This window comes from Triturus cristatus, chromosome 6 (genome assembly GCF_964204655.1).
Source record: "Triturus cristatus chromosome 6, aTriCri1.1, whole genome shotgun sequence".
Taxonomy (NCBI): domain Eukaryota; kingdom Metazoa; phylum Chordata; class Amphibia; order Caudata; family Salamandridae; genus Triturus; species Triturus cristatus.
Window position 1 is genome coordinate 33,404,475 of NC_140589.1, and position 16,858 is coordinate 33,421,332.

Sequence of the window (16,858 nt, forward strand, 5' to 3'; positions counted from 1 at the left end):
CCTATCAATTCTGAGGGCAGGGTACTTGGTTTCCATGTGAGGGGGTGCCTCTGCTTGAGCAGGGCCCCTCTGCAGCTCTCAGAGTCCATACTCTGGGGCTGTGTGTGAATGCGGTCAAACCATATACTCTTAAAGTGCATTATAACCTAGCAGTTAATGCTAACTCTGGGATGGCTGCATCAAAACATGTCGTGTTTGGTGTCAAACGCTTTGGAATCATACCCCCACACCAGTAACTGGTGTGGGAGTATGATCCCACCCTTCTAGAGGGATAGACATGTACCTACTGTGGAAACACAGTAGAATCCTAAAGAGCCCTGGCATCACAAAATGGATGCCACCAGTCACAGACACTGGGCTGCCCTCCTGCTGCTGACTGAAACTCGCAGTGGAGGAGGCCCAACAATAGGCATCCTGTCCACGGGAGGTGAAACCACCTCCCAGACAGGGTTTAGTGTATTGGGGCTGGGTGGGTGCACTCCTAGAGTGCTTTGAAGCCCTGCACTGGGGGAGAAGTAGGCTCCTCTGTGCATACACCAGTTCAAACCGGCTCAGGGGTTACCCGCCCCTGCTCTGGCGCGAAACTGGACAAAGGGAAGTGGGTGTAACCACCCACACGCCTGACCCTCTCATAGGAGCTAGTCCCTCCCTTCCTTGTAGTATAAGTTAGGGAACCCTTGCCATTGCAAACTAGATATCCCTGGACGACGCTCTGAAGAAGAATCCTGGACCTTCGACGTTCCAATACCTCTGGAAGATGGAAGAATCTCCCTTGGAGTCAAGGAGTGACTCCCCTGCTTGGCAGGCACCAAAACTTTGCATCAACGGTCACAAACTTTCCCGCTCCCGCCGGAGTCCGAAGTCCCTGCAGCCCAGGAAGAGGATTTCCTGACTTCTCCAAGGCCATCATGAGTCCCCAGTGACGCTGAGGCAAGTGGACCCCACGAGTGACGAGCAACCGCAATCCCTGGGTACCGTGCACTATTTTCGAGTGCAACCCCTTCACGACATTCTACAAACTTGTTCATTGGCCCACGTGTGGTTCAAGCCTCCAGCAGGATTTCCACCGAAGATCAGAGGCCTACCTCGTCACGCGTGACCGTGGGCCCCTGTTGAGTGAATCCTCCCGAGGCGTCTTCGCGATCACTTGCCGGTTGGTTTGTGGGTCCCAGAAGACTTTTCTACAGTTCCAAAGGGCTCCCCTGGTTGCTCCAGGCCTGCCCTGACTTACCTTTGCTGGGTGAGTCCCTCAGACCTTGCTGGTCTGCACCGCTGACTTTTTATCCTTTCCACGAGACTTGCTGTTACCAAGGCTTGTTGGCTCCAATCTGGTCTCCGACACCGCAGTAAGCTGCAGACTTCGTGGGACATGCCGAATCCAGCTCCTGGTTGTTGTCGACACCTCCTGGACCTCGTGGCTGAAGAGTCAAGACACCTGTGATCACCTGAAATCATCCGACAACTGTGGGCATCCAGCTTCCTTGCCCCGGGTCACTGCCAAGTGACTTTGAACACTGTCCCTTCTGCTTTCAGGTCTTCCTTCTTCTGAATCCAGCCTTGGATTCCACCGGACACTTCTCCTGTCTTCACAAGCAGCAAGTCTTCTTTGGCTCCCATTGAAAACGACGCCGCGACCCGACACCAAAAGACACATGTGCACCCGGCTTCCCTGGGTGAGGTAACTCCAGCACTACGGGGCTCCTGTGTGTGTTGGCTCTAGAACTACTTACTCTGTAAGTGACTTGCTTGTAGACTCTCCCGAAGTATCCTAAAGCTCTAAAATTCCAACCGCAATTGCTCCATAGAAGTCAATTGGGATCCGCGGCTGTGTTCTCACACTGCATACGTCTCCAGTGGGTCCTTTACTTACCTGCCTTGGGTGGATTAGTGAGGCCCCAGCGCTTCTGAAGGCCCTAGGCCTTGTCCCCTCTCAAGTCATTGTTCTTAAGTCTCTTTTTTAGTATATGGTCTGGTACGCCCCTATATAAGTGCTTAATTTATTGTGAAACATTGATTTGTGCATATGTTCCTGACTTCTAATCTCATAAAGAGATTAGTAGAGTGTGTCTAGAAATAAATACATATATATTTGATATATATACCTGTGTGTTGTCCTTTCATTTAGTAATTCAAGAGATTATAATGTAAAACAAGCTGCTTTACATTCCTCTAAAGACTTAGCCTGAAGGCTGCTCTCCACAGCTACCACTAGGATAGCTTTCTTAAAAGGTTGTCTTAAACCTATCTACCATAAGAGTCGAATTGTACTGGTACAAGGTGGCCACTTTAACTAGTGACCAGCATATGCCAGGCCAACTTCTCACAGCACAAACCTGGTGTAAAAAGCAACACATGTAGGGAAACGCTACCTGATGAGTACCGGGTCCAACAGTTAGTCTTTGTAGCCGTGGTAGAGGGGTCTCTCACAGTAAACACCCCATATTGTACTATTGCAACCACTCAACTGATGGATCTTAGGCTCAAGATTTGTGCGGGTAGAGCCTATTTCCCAAATTCTGAAGTTAAAAGTCTTGCATCTGATACTCCAACCCAAACAAAGGAGGTCACATGCTCCTATTTAGGGTTTGTCGTACACTGCAGGCACTTTAGTCCATATTTCAATTAGTAGCAAAGTTCCTTGGTGCAATAAAAAAACCAAGCCTTCTTTATTTCTTGCTCCAGACCAGATGTTAAGACTCCGGATTACAGGGGCTTTGTGAATGGACAGCTCCTACCTACATTAGCATGCCCCACAGCACACAAACGTTAGGGGAAAGGAGCATAGTTCCACCCCTGTGCTCTTGGAATGGGCTTGTCTTTTAAGTGTGGTGACCTCAGAGGTTGGTAATATGAGCACGTTTAGGTGGAAAGGGAAGTCACAAGGCCACCCACCCCACTGCTGACATAAAAGACCCTGTCCTGCCCATACCTTGAGGCCCCATTGTCCTTCTGAGTGACCTGGGGGGTTCAAGAAATGGGTACCCTGGATACCCAGAATCCAGGTAAGACCTGGCAACAACTGCCAGCCGCATACATGGATCCAAGATAGGGGTTTACTGCAGGGGGGTGCTGTCCGTCATGGGGTTTCTTGCTCCCGGATCTTGCCTTTTATGGGGAGGCGGGGTTACAGATCACCATCTTCCCATAGACTCTTTTAGACATAAGTAGGAGTAGGCCAAACTTATAAACCATCAATCACAGCTCTCATAGGTGTGGGCATACCCTGGGAGTGGTTTCCAAATCCCTCTATAACCTTAGGAGAGCACCTGGTTACATGCCTGCTCCCTCCACCTCTTTCTTAGCACACCAGCCGAGACTCATGAAAAAGAGGACCCTCTTGAGCCTATTCTCCCCGGCGTCCTTGAAGTGCCTTTTTAGGGAGGAAACCCCATGAATACTCTGAGAAACAAAACTCAAAGACACCTGAGAATATTGGAGAACCCACTTTATCTTTAGAACAGATGTTTGTGGAGGGGAAAGAGTTTAATGTGCCCCAGCAGAGGGTCTCAACTTCACACTTGACTTTGAAATCCTTGGGCCCGATTCACAGAACTAACTTAAGACAAAATCCTAAACTTACTACCATTTTGGTATTCACAGAAGGCACTTACTCATTTTGGTATTCACAGAAGGCACTTACTCATTTCGGTATTCACAGAAGCTAGTAGTCCTAACTTTAGGACTCCTAAATGCCTTCTGTGAATACCGAAAGTCTTAAAGTCTTAAAATGGTAGTAAGTTTAGGATATTATCTTAAGTTAGTTCTGTGAATCGAGCCCCTTGTAATTAACAAGGATTTCAAAGACTCTTAGCTTTAGCACCTATTCAACATTTCTAATGTGTTGTGTTGCTATGAGTTGAATACATTCAGAAGATAATGAATCAGCCTGCCTCCTAAAGTATTACAGGAGGTTATCTTGCTTAGAGGTGAATTTGTTCTCCTTTAATCTCCCTGGGCCCGATTCACAGAACTAACTTAAGACAGAATCCTAAACTTACTACTTTTCGTATTCACAGAAGCTAGGATTGTCTTAAGTTTGTCTTAAGACAAACTTAAGACAGACTTCAGACAGTCTTAAGACAGACTTAAGACAGTCTTAAGACAGACTTAAGACAGTCTTAAGACAGACTTAAGACAGTCTTAAGACAGACTTAAGACAGACTTAAGACAGACTTAAGTTAGGATTTTGTCTTAAGTTTGTCTTAAGTCTGTCTTAAGTCTGTCTTGAGTCTGTCTTACGTTTGTCTTAAGTCTGTTTTAAGACTGTCTTAAGTCTGTCTTAAGACTGTCTTAAATCTGTCTTAAGTTTGTCTTAAGACAAACTTAAGACAAAATCCTAACTTCTGTGAATACCAAAAGTAGTAAGTTTAGGATTTTGTCTTAAGTTAGTTCTGTGAATCGGCCCCTCCGTGTCCTATAATCCCCTCATGTTAATGTGGCAGATAATTATCTGTGATCATTTGTATTGAATTTCTGTTTTGTGTTGATATATAATGGACAACATGTAACAAATGTCAAATAAAAAAAATCCATTGAATAAAAATACACTGAAATAAATATGGGCTCTCTGAAGAAACTCACACACTGGAATGATGGTATTTATGCCCAAGCAGAAGCCTGTAACCAGCAAAGCCCAGGCTAATGCGCGGCGACGGCCGTACTTGTGCATAAGGATGTATATGCCCAGAATGAATGGTAGTTCGATGGCTCCATAGATGAACTGTGTCAGGTACATGTCCATCTCAATGCCTGTGATGTTGAGGCTGATTCCATAATAGATGAATCCTATGCCGAACCTACAACAGAAGTGACAACCACCGTGAATAAATTGGGCGCACTCTACTGAACCAATAAACAGTGAAAAATAACAAGTATTAAAACATACAAAATATCTCCTTACCATACAAGGCCTGTACATATGGATATTTTCCTCAGTGCTGGAGTTCTAAATAAGTCATAGTATGAGTAATCTGTATTAGTATTTTCCTCTTCTGCAATCTTACTGAGTACCTGAGAACAAAAAAGTTCAAGAACAAGTCACAGATTTCCGCATGATTAGCTACTGAATTTACACCTGTCTGCTGTTGAGGTTTGTGTTTACTGATTACAGTATGATGACTGGCACAACCTGCCCCTTGCCCCAAGTCGACAGTTGAAAGACAAGCCATTTATAATGTATATATTTACGTATATTGTACTTGCATAACTCACACCTAGCCAAAAGGCAGAGGAGTGCTTTATTAAACTATTTATTAGATTCAGTGTGACCTCATGGCATCATTCAGTACCTAATCAGGCTGTTTTTTCCATCACAGCTGATACTACTATTAATTATATGTGCCATATCTGTGCATTAGTACATTGTTTAACTATTTAAATTACATTCAAAAGTCTCTGCTAGAACCAACAAATTTCAATAAACTTGTTAAATTACTGAATCTTGAACTTGACCACTTCAGTTTGGTATTATCTGTGGGTCCATGAACTCAGAGCCTACAAAACCATGAACAGACAGGCCAGGTAAACTTCTCCCTGACAGGAGGAAGATTTTTAACTGGAAAAAGGCAACACTTTGGATGCCCAATGCTTCCTGCTGTGGCAACATGAGTTATCTGTGCATTATGTGCATTGCATACCATAAATGGAGAATTTCAGTTGTTTTGCACATTTTAAACTGTGTTTCTTTCAGAGAATTTTATATGGGTTTAATGACGAACTTCATTTGTAACCCTGGCTGCCCTTTGCACATTGGTGTTTGGCTGGAGACCTGACGTTTGCACCCAACTCTCAATTGCTGGCCTTCCGCCATGTGCAAAGGGGTTTGGTTGCAGGGCCTGGGTTATCGCCAGGCCCAGTGCCAAACTAGCTGTGGGTGGACAACATCCGCTGCACATATGAGTTGGTCCAAAGAGACTTGCCTCCCCCTCTAAAAAATGATTTTATATTGATTAGTCAAACATGGTTTGGTATGCAAACCACGATCTCTCTCAGGATGAACCACAAAAGTCATTACATTAACCTGTGCTTAACTCTCTGGTATCTTGCCACAAAAGCAGTCAACCGTAACTAGATGCATTGTAAAGTATTTATGCAGCACACAAACAGTAAAAGCAAAAACACAACATTAGAAAAATCCCACAGCAATTTGGACAAATAAAGTAAATGCAAATAAATTATTTGACACCAAAACAACATAAATCCAATAAGTAGAACCAGAGTTAAGAATTTTTGAAGTTTAGGTAAAAGCTAGTGCCTAAAAGATCAAAGGGCCAACCGTAGACATCTAGTCACACATCTAGCCACACAAGACCAAGTCAAAGTCCAAACATATGGCAGACTGTGATGGAGCGCGAGTAGGATACAAGAAGTGGATTGGGCCCAGTTGGTGCTTACCTGTTGACATTTCTTCAAAAATGTTCGGAGAAGGTAAAGTTCAGTGGGGCATGACTGCAGGCCATGTCTGAGTAGGGAGCGTCACGGTCAGAGAGCCGCTGGACGAAGTGGTGTTGAAGATTTTTTCGTGCAGACATAGTAACCTTTTTTCTCCAGGGGGTGAGGCTGGAGGCTGGAGGCTGTTGCTGACAAGAGTTCCACAAGGCTGGATATCCCTTTTGAGAGTGACTGCTGAACAGGATGTCCTGCTGCGGATAGACGAGCAGGTTGTTCTTGGTTTTCCCTCAGTTCTCAGAGGGTATTATTTTTATACCTGGTGCCTTGTTAGAAGTAGGAGAAGTTTCTAGAAAATTCCTTTTGAAGTGCTTGAAATTTCCTGCTTCCCCTGCCCTAGCTCTAAGATGGCTGCATGAACAGTGCAGGGGTGACAAGTCCTTTGTGTGAAGGCAGAGCACAGCCTATTCAGTTGCATGTGGGGCTGTGGCCAGCTCCGCCCCCCCATCCTGTGAGGTAATGGCCAATCCAAGCACAACTAAGTCTTCTATTGTGTGGCTGTCTGGGCGAAGTAAACAAAATCTAGCTGTCAGCAACAGCCAGTCATGTATCCTAGGATAGGCTGCCGGCAGGAAAATGGCAATCTTCTAAAAGGGTGGAGATTAGTGAGCGTAATAAGGTGAGAAGAAAGAGAGTTGAACAGTTGGCTCATTCTGGTTTGGTGGGGAAGTCGGGAGGACGCTAACACGCACAATTTCAAAAGGTATGGATTAGTATAAACGGTGATGTACTGAGGGGTACCTGTCAGAACATAAGCACAAATTGATTGTACATCATCGGGGAGGTGGTAGAGAAATGAAATAGAGGTTGGGTTTGATGGGTAGAATCAGGGGTAAAGGGTAGTGAAGTGGTAATAGACAGCATGGGTATCCACTATAGGGTAGTGTTATACTACGACTTTTTAGCGGGAAAACGTTGATTCTGGGAAACGTCATTAGAGAAAATAAATGTGTAAACAAACAAACAAGCGGCATTGGGGTAAACATACAGTCTAAATGATGTGTTTTGTATTTGTAGAAAACCCCTGACTAAGGGCCGGATAATAGGCCCGAAATGCATTGGGTAAACTAGATCAACGATTGTGGATATACTTATGTACACTGTCGTGGTGCAGGATAAGGCCTGGATTGGCATTTTTGCATCATTAAGAATATAGTGAAGACGTAAGCACCTCTCTTGTGACATGAGGAAAAATATGAAGAATTGTGAAAATTCGATTACATTGAAAATAATCATTAATAAAATCGAAAGAAAAAAGGTGAGTTCTGTGACATCTGTTACATGCAATTGAAAGGAAACTGTGCATCCAGATTGGGGTGGTATTCCGCTCCAGGTTCTTGTAGCTTCTAAAAGTGGCATTTTCAAAACTATAACTTAAAATTCGACTATACCATTAAAGAGGTTTTTAATAACAATTTCTTGGGCACTAAACATGAAATGTTTACCAGTTCCAAATCAAACGTTAGCACTTATTAAATGCAATAACGCAACTCAATGTTATCCTATGAGCGAGTTAGGCCTCACAATAGTGAAAAATGAGTTTTTCAGTACCAGGACATGTAAAACTTACAAGTACATGTCCAACCTTATAAATACAATGCACCTGCTCTATGGGCTATCTAGGGTAAACCTCAGGGGTGACTCATATGCAACAAAAGGGAAGTTTAAGGCTTGGCAAGGAGGTAATATTACCAAGTTGAATTGGCATTCAGGTTGCAATAGCAGACATAGGATATGTTTTAAAGGGCTACTTAAGTGGGTTGTACAATATGTGATGCAGGCCCACTAGTAGGTTAATTCACGGGCTCTTGGTATACCACACTACAACTGGCTTACAAGTAAATTATATATACCAATCAGATGTCAGCCAATTTCATCATGTTTAAAAGAGAGAACACAGGAATGTTACCAGAGGCAGAGTGCACAGAGTCCTAGAACAAACCAAACAAATGTCAGCAAAAAGTGGAGAGTATAGGCAAAACGTTTGCAATAAAGACCACCCTAAGGCTGACAGGTCTAACACAACCGGATACCAGGAACCTTGGTCTCCAGTTTAACCTAACCTTGTTAATCAAAAGATACAGAGGTGTTAGTGCATATGTGTTCTCTGAAATGTCTATGTGTTTGCTTTCCAGGAATGATGAGTTACTTCAAATATCTTTAGTGGATATCCATTACAGCCTGCACATCTCCTTGACTGCCAGAAGAGATGAAGCCGATTGTGAAGTCCTGTTTTCTTACTTATCCCATTGCCCTTGCCCCAACTCTAACACCGGCTTTCATATGTTTATGGTTATTGGTTGTGGCGTAATCTTTGCATTTTTTTGCATACGTATCCCAAATTATACTAGATACCTTTGTATTATCATTTGAGTGCGCATTTTTCCATTTATAAACTTGTGCTCTATTTAGTATTGTGAACACTTGTATAACATTTGCTTTATTATAGTTTGATAGGACACCGGTTCATATGTATGTATGTATTAATTGGATTTATAATGTATGCCAGATTTAAATAGAAGTGCAACAGATCGGCTTTCTAATTATTACAATTTACATCCTTCACAGTGAAGCCTATCTTTTGTCCAAATAATCAAAAACGTGTATTCAAGAATGGTATGGAAAAGTGATAGGCAGAGAGGAATCTTTAACTTCCTTGGGAATTTTGTTTGTTTTAATATTCAGTATTTCCCATTCGATGGCGGCACAAATGGTTGCAGCAAGGGTGAACTGCAGGGCACCACCAACATTGCACCTTACTAGAAGGGCTTTCCCTGTGGAGGGGAAAGAGATGACATAATGTTTGTCATAAATGCACTGACTGAATATCTTAGAAGGGACAAATGCACTAGGTAGACTAGTAAAAGATAATCAGCATGTGCTGTTCAGATAAAGTAGATGAATTAACAAAGAAAAAGCATGTCTCACAAACCATGATTACTTCTTCGCAACGAGATTGCTTGCTTGTGACCAGGTCTTGGGTGATGGTTTTCCGGATGCGGACTGAGAGCCATTTGAAAATCTTCCTATGCATCTTTAGGGTATAGAAGAATAAGGCAGTGACCGCATGAACATGTCGAGTTCGCTTTCGAAGATGATCATGATGTTCTTGGCATGGGTTGTGGGCGTCGGTCCTAGCTCTTTTGGCCACCAGGTTGAGTCCCACGGTGATGTGCTCTTCCCGAAGATCACGATTTTTCTGTTGTCGGTGTTCAGCTTTAGACAGTTGGTCTTCATTTAGTGGGTGATCTCATTCATGCAGGTATTGAACTTTGAGCAGGTGCTGGCCATCTTGTCTGTGAGGTAGAGAATGAGTTGTGTGTCATCCGCGTAGAAGAGGATGCGGATGCCATGAATGAATGATGCTGGGTAGAGGAATGATATATGCACTGAAGAGGGTCGGGCTCAGAGAGGATCCTTGCGGAACTCCGCAGATGAGGTCACAAGAGTCAAAGGTGTACAGTGCCAGGCCGACTGACTGGGTCTTTCCAGTCAGGAAGGAGGAGATCTGTCTGAGTGTGTGCACTGTCGTGTAGGTGTTGGCTGAGGATGGGGTGGTAGATGATGTCAAATACGGTGGAGAGGCCTAGAAGGATGAAGGCCGCTGTGTCTCCTCTGTTCATAGTCATGCGCTGGTCATCTGTGGCAGCGCTGAAGGCGGTTTCTATGCTGTGGTTGTTATGAAACCAGACTGACTGGTGTCAAGTAGTTGATGGACGCTAAGGTCTTCGGCTGTTGATTTTCTCTAAAACCTCTAAGAATGGTAGCAGGGAGATCGGACTGTAGTCGGCGAGCATTGAAGCAGAGCATTTCTTCAACAATGAGAGGGACAGTTGTGCGTTTCCAAGCATCTGGGAAGTTCGCAGAAGTGGTGGAGGCACTCAGAATGGGTGTGAGCATGGCTCTGATGGGTTGCAAGCCTCTGGAGTAGGCGTGGTGGGGGCAGGGTTACATGGGGCCCCTGAGTGGATGGACTTCCTGGTGATGAGCCACGTGACTAGCATTGGTGCTTTGGATTAGATTTAGCGGTGTTTGACAAGGTCTGTCTGGTTCAATTGCGGGATGAAGTTGCTGTAAATGGTGGTATGTTGCTGCTTCTGTGACGGGTGTATCCCTCCACCATGGTACTATATTTGGATCTTTGCTGCAATATTATTATTCCTTTTGTCGCTTACAATGTTAATTATAATCTGCTTGATGGGGCAGGAGTACTACTTTTCTGAAAGTTCAATACCAGCTCCTTGTTGTTCAGCTAAAGTACGTGGGATAGAGGCCACCTCAGGAAACTCAGATATGTTACTTTTGGTGCTAAAACAACTTAGCTAGGGGCTAGAAGGGAGGGATGGTGTTGTGCAGTTTGCAATAATCCATAGGAACTGCACGTTTGTGGATGACAATCTTTGGGATAGTGCCGGACTAATTCCGTACCCCCCTCAGAGTATGATGCCCCCTTAGACCAGCTAGCTCACAGTGCCACTCCTAGACAGGGAGCGAACAGTTCTGGCAACTGAACGTCACAACCTTGTTCCCTCAGGAACCATGGTGACAGACCTAGAATCTTTCGCTCATACACTTATGCTCTTGTTAGCACAGAGAAGTATACAAAGACGTTTTCAATGTTTATTGAACTGAAGTGAATCTTGTATAGAAAATATGCACTGCAATCATCAACTTACAGAAGTACTCAAAAGTTATAATTAGTGCCAGGAGAGTGAGCAGAACAAAGAGTTCCACCATCGTGCTGAGAACGTGTATATATGCAGCCATATAAAATAAGAGAACAGTCTAGCGTACTCCCACTATTATTTATTTGAAATGTTTTATGAAGTGCGAACAAGATCCAGGCGGGTATCAGAGCGCTGTACAAAGAGGAAAACTAACATTGACATGAAGAAAACAGTATAATTACAATACAATCAAGCAACATAATAGGAACCTGACACGTGAAAGTAAATGTGGGTGCAAGGGAAGAAGACGTGGCAGGTGAGCAAACAGGTAAAAAGCCCAACTAGATGGGGTCAAGCAGTTTTAGCATCGAATTATTTCCAAATACCATTGAACTATTTCCAAATGATGGAATACATTTTAAGCCCCAAGTAAAAATGATTGTCAAGTACATATAACAAACACATAATTGTCGCGCATACATTTCAACACACAAAGTAAAAGTGATTGTCAAGCACAAAAAGGCACAGTCAAGCAAATGACATAGGGGATATTGCTGATGAAGTTCTTCCAACAGTAGCTATTTGACCTGTTTTTTTAATGAAGCAGTCGAGGGGTTGGCTCTGATCTCTGTTAGAAGGGCATTCCAGATTCTTGGAGCCAGCCCTGAGAAGGTGAGATTGTAAGTTTATTTCTTGTGGAATGGTGGTTTCAGAAGTAGGGTATTGGAACTTCTTACGTTTCGCCTGACTCCGGAGAGCTTGAGTTTTTTTGCCAGGTAAACGGAGCTATTGAAGTGTATAGCTTTATGAGTCAGACAGGCTATTTTGAAGTGGATCCTTGTTGGGATGGCAGCTAAACTTGATTAAGTCAGGTGTAATATGATCATGCTTTCTGGTACCTGTGATTAGTGTGGCAGAGGCGTTCAGAGTAGCTCTAGATTTAGGAAGCTCAGCTAGGGTCACCAAGCCATATTCTACTCGTGAGATAATGAGATAACTAAGGATTGGACTGCTGATTGTATATCCACGGGAGGTAGAAAAGGTTTGATTTTCCTAAGAATGTTGAGCTGATGGTTGGCACTCTTAATGGTGGCACTGATGTGACCTTGCATGTTTAGAAATGTGTCCAGGGTGACCCCTAAAGGGCAAGCAGAGTCCACCATATGCAGGGTGCTGTTGAGTGCAGAGATTTCTTTGATCCAGTTTTGCGTGGGGGCTTCATTGTTGCGGGGGGGGGGGGGTAATCAGGAGAAATTCCGTATTGAGAGCATTAAGTAACAGATGGTTATGAGTTAATCATTGTTAAGTTTTTTCAAGCTTTCCATTAATAGTTTTTATGTCATCTGGAGAACAGATGTTCAAATATAGTGTCATCCACGTACATGTGCTACTGAATGTTTGAATCATTCAGAATGGCAGTTAGAGGTTCCATGAATAGATTGAAGAGTGTGGGCGAGAGTGCAGATCCTTGAGGTACCCCAGTGGAGACCGTGGTGCTGGCAGCCAAAGATTGGTTGACTTTGATTCTTTGTGTTTGATTATGCAGGAAAGATGAGAGAACCAATTTAGGACAGGGCCAGATAACCCCATCCTATATTGAAGAAGGCCAACTAAGTTATCATGTTTTTTTTTAAAACCTTTATTTAACACAAGAAATATGTACAAACATGGGCCTACAACCACAGGGGCCAGCCGCTAGTGTAAAAAAAAGGATTACCAATGACACAAATTACATATCAAGTTCAATAACTAAGACATGGGCAGGTCATACATGAACAAGGTACGAACGTCCCCAGTACCCATCAGATCAACAAGAAGGTTTCGTTTTCTGTTTGTTAAAACAAAATAAACAAAATGAAACAAAAACAAGGCAAAGATTCCGCTATTGCAAGCAGGTGCCCTCGTAGGCGGGGGACAGTAACAGTGACGCAATGTACTATACCCCAACTCACGTCGAGGAAATCGGGGAGGGGCAGGAAGAAGGCCAACTACCATTCATATAGTTCTGTAAGAACCGGGAACATCACAGCTAGGGGGACAATGGTATGTCTAATATGACCTCCAAGGGGGGGGTGCAGATGTCCCCGCGATAGGAGTTCCACGGGCCCCACATCCTGCTCCATGCCTTAGGTTTGCCTCTAGCCACATACACCGTCTTCTCTCTGAACATACACCAGTCCATATTTTCCTTCCATTTCGACACCGTGGGCAGCCTATGGGAGCCCCACAACTGTGCAATGTCCCTCTTGGCAATCATGTTGCCCAGAGTAACCCAGCGCTCTTGTTCCACCCTGCAATCAGTCGGCTCCCATACATTCAACACACATCGCCGAGCCTCGGGATACAACGCCACCCCCGTCACCTCCTCCATTACTGCATGCACCGCAGCCCAGAAACGCGCCACCATCGGGCACTCCCAGAGAATGTGAAGAAAAGTACCAAGAAGACCAAAGCCGCGCCTACACATACCATCAACGGAATACCCCATATGGAGCAATCGAGGGTCAGTAACATAGACCCTGTGTAGTATCTTCAACTGTACAAATCGAAGGCGAGCCGGTATGGCCACCTCCCTCGGTGAAGCTATAGCGGCGGTCCAATCCTCGTCATCTAGTTCCAGACCATCGGCAATCCAGACCTCTCTCAGATGCGTGAGGAGGTCCGCACGAGTGTTAATCAATTTTTTATAAATCAGGGAGATGGTACTATCAGGGAGATAACCATCGAGTATGCGGTCCTCTAACGGAGATGATTCAGGGATAGCCCCCGGAGTCGGGAAAGCCGAGCGCAATGCATGGCGAATCTGCGCATAACGAAAGAATTCCCTGTCATGCAGCTGGTACTCCACCTTAAGCTCTTCAAACGTCTTAAAAGCACCCCTCGCCCAAAGATCACTCACCCGAGAAATGCCAATCATATCCCATTTCTCGAAACCCTTCGTCCTCCACAGGCCGCCCAGCCTATCTGAAGCATATAGTGGAGTCGCGCGAGACAGACGGCCCTTCCAGCCAGTAGCGGCAGTGGCACAGTGCCAGGCATGTACAGCTGAGTTTGTGGGACCCGTCAACTTGACACCGCCAGACGTAGAATAAAGCGCTCTATTGTAATCTCCGCCTGGCAAAAGTAGTATATCCATCTCGTAGGCAGGATTCACAGCCGGGCCGTACGTCCCATGATTCACCGCCACCAGCTGGGATGCCCAGTAGTACCTCCGGATGTCCAGGAGAGGTATGCCCCCGTCATACCACGGGAGGGTCAATTTAGCAAGAGCAATCCGCGATCTTCCACCCCAGATCAGCTGTCTCTGTAAACTCTCTACCTCACTAAAATACCGCGCAGGCACCACATCTAACGTATTCTGTAAGGCATACAAGAAACGCGGAAGAGACATCATCTTGAATAAAGCCGCCCGGCCGAGCAGCGAAAGTGGAAGCTTCCGCCAGCGAGCAACATCGGCCTTCAGCCGTTGGAGCGGGGGCAATAGATTCTGAGCATAACGAACCGCGTGGTTCAATGACACATAGACGCCCAAATATTTGAATCCGGAATGCGATATCGGGATTGGACACCCGCGGGGGAGAAGAGGGGGATCGCCAACAAGCACATAAACGCAGGATTTCAACCAGTTAATAATGAGCCCAGAATTGCGACCGAAGGAGTTTAACACATCAAACAATACAACCAAGGACCTCCGCGGGGATGTAAGATAGAGCAGAATGTCGTCTGCGTAGAGTGACACGCGATCGTCAAAGGTCGGTGTCCATTGAATACCTTTCAAAGAGGGTTCCCACCGCAACCATGCTGCAAGGGGTTCCAACGCGAGAGCAAAAAGAAGTGGGGACAAGGGGCAGCCCTGTCGTGTGCCTCTACCAAGCACAAAGGAGTGAGACACTCTACCGTTCACCACCACCTGCGCCAGCGGATCCTCATATAGCAACTTCACCCATCCGATGAATCCAGGCCCAAAACCAAACTTAGCCAGCGCCGCCCAAAGATAAGACCATTCCAGCGTGTCAAACGCCATTGTGGCGTCCAAAGACGCCAAAATGGTAGGCTCCTGTAAAGAATCCACTCTCGCTAAAACTCCATGGAGGCGCCGCAAGTTCAGAGCGGTGTTACAATGTGGAATGAAACCAGACTGATCCGGATGAAAAAGGTCTCCGATAACTTTAATCAGGCGGTTAGCCAACACCTTGGCGAGAATCTTTGGTTCAGCGTTCAGAAGCGATATAGGTCTATATGACGCACAGCGATCGCGTGGCTTTCCCTCTTTATGAATCACCACAATAGTGGCAAGGCGTTGGTCACGGGGAAGGGAGTCGACATCACGGGACGCAATAAACATCTCCCGGAGATACGGCGCCAACTTATCAGGCCGAAGCATATAAAGTTCAATCGGAAGGCCATTAGGACCAAGAGCCTTACCGGAGCGAACAGAGCAAATCGCCAAAGCTATCTCATCACTTGTCAATGCTGTATCCATCAAACCCCTATCCTCATCAGAGAGACACGACAACGCGATATCTCGCAGCAGTAGGTGAGAGTCCTCTTCAGGTCTATCAGAGACCCGAGAGTGCACCTCACGAAGATGCTCGGCAAAACAATTCACAATCTCCGCAGGTTCCGTCACACTCACACCATCGGCACGCACAATCACCGGAACCACTCGGTTAGCAGTCTCCCTTCTGTCCAGCCACGCAATCAACTTTCCGGCCTTGTCGCCAACATCATATAGGCGTCCCTGTTGTTCGCGGCTCATGTGTTTAGCAGCATCAGTAACCAGCGCCCTATAGTCCGACTGCTTAAGTCGGAGGGTATGGAGCTTGTCACGCGTGACACCCCGTCCCAGATCCTCCTCCAACTCTGCTATGTCAGACTCAAGGCGCACCACCTCCTCATTTTTACGTTTCTTGGCTAAAGAAATCAAAGAGAGGGCCTGCCCACGTATGACCGTCTTGAAGGCTTCCCATAAGTTTACAGCCGAAGTGACCGACCCCTGATTTTCTGTAAAATAATGGTCCAGTGACTTAACCAAAAGAGCACGAGTTTTGGGGTTTCGCAAATACCAGGGGTTAATCGGCGCCACCCTCCCCGCCGCCCCCAAGGCAACCTCCAGGTGTAAGAACAGTGGGGAGTGATCTAAAATGCCTCGGGCAAGGTGTGTAACTTCCCTATTCATCTGAGCTTGGGCAGCCGGCATCAGCACATAATCCAGTCTAGATAAAGAGCCGTGGGCACCAGAGTGAAACGTATATTGGGTTAGTCCCGGGTGCAGCAACCTCCAGCAGTCCATGAGCCCCATCGTGCTGAGAAAGCCACCCAACCAAGAATGCGCCCCGGGGAGGTCCCTGGGTGGATACCGATCCTCTCTCCCCGACACCACAGAATTGAAATCTCCACCCACAAGCAGGAGGCCCTCCGGGAGTCCAAGTAACAACCGCCCCAAATCGGCAAAGGTGGTAGTTTGCAGCCCAGGGGGGACATAGACAGAGACCAGCAATAAGACCTTCCCCTCCCACCGGCCCACCAACGCAACATAGCGTCCCCGCTCATCGAGTATGACATCATCAACTTCTAGTGGGAGAGAAGTTCGAACTAGAATCCCCACTCCCCTAGAGCCAGAAGTGAAACCAGAGTGAGCGACCAAACGGTAGCCCCTCCTATTCATGGCTTGGCAGGACTGTCCTATTAAATGCGTTTCCTGCAGTAACACTACATCGGGCGAAAGACGCTTCAAGTACTGC

General features: G+C 45.7%; 1 protein-coding gene across 2 annotated transcripts in view; it reads right to left on the bottom strand.

Moving 5' to 3' along the window:
• LOC146813697 (solute carrier family 22 member 7-like) overlaps nucleotides 1-16,858 on the bottom strand; it is a 452,780-nt gene that overhangs the window by 150,880 nt on the left and 285,042 nt on the right. For both annotated transcript variants that reach the window (XM_085609110.1, XM_085609109.1), the window contains exons 7-8: nucleotides 4,901-5,010; nucleotides 4,582-4,796 (exon numbers count right to left, since the gene is read on the bottom strand). In XM_085609110.1, the coding sequence (XP_085465236.1) occupies nucleotides 4,582-4,796; nucleotides 4,901-5,010 (325 nt within the window). The remainder of the gene's footprint in view (nucleotides 1-4,581; nucleotides 4,797-4,900; nucleotides 5,011-16,858) is intronic.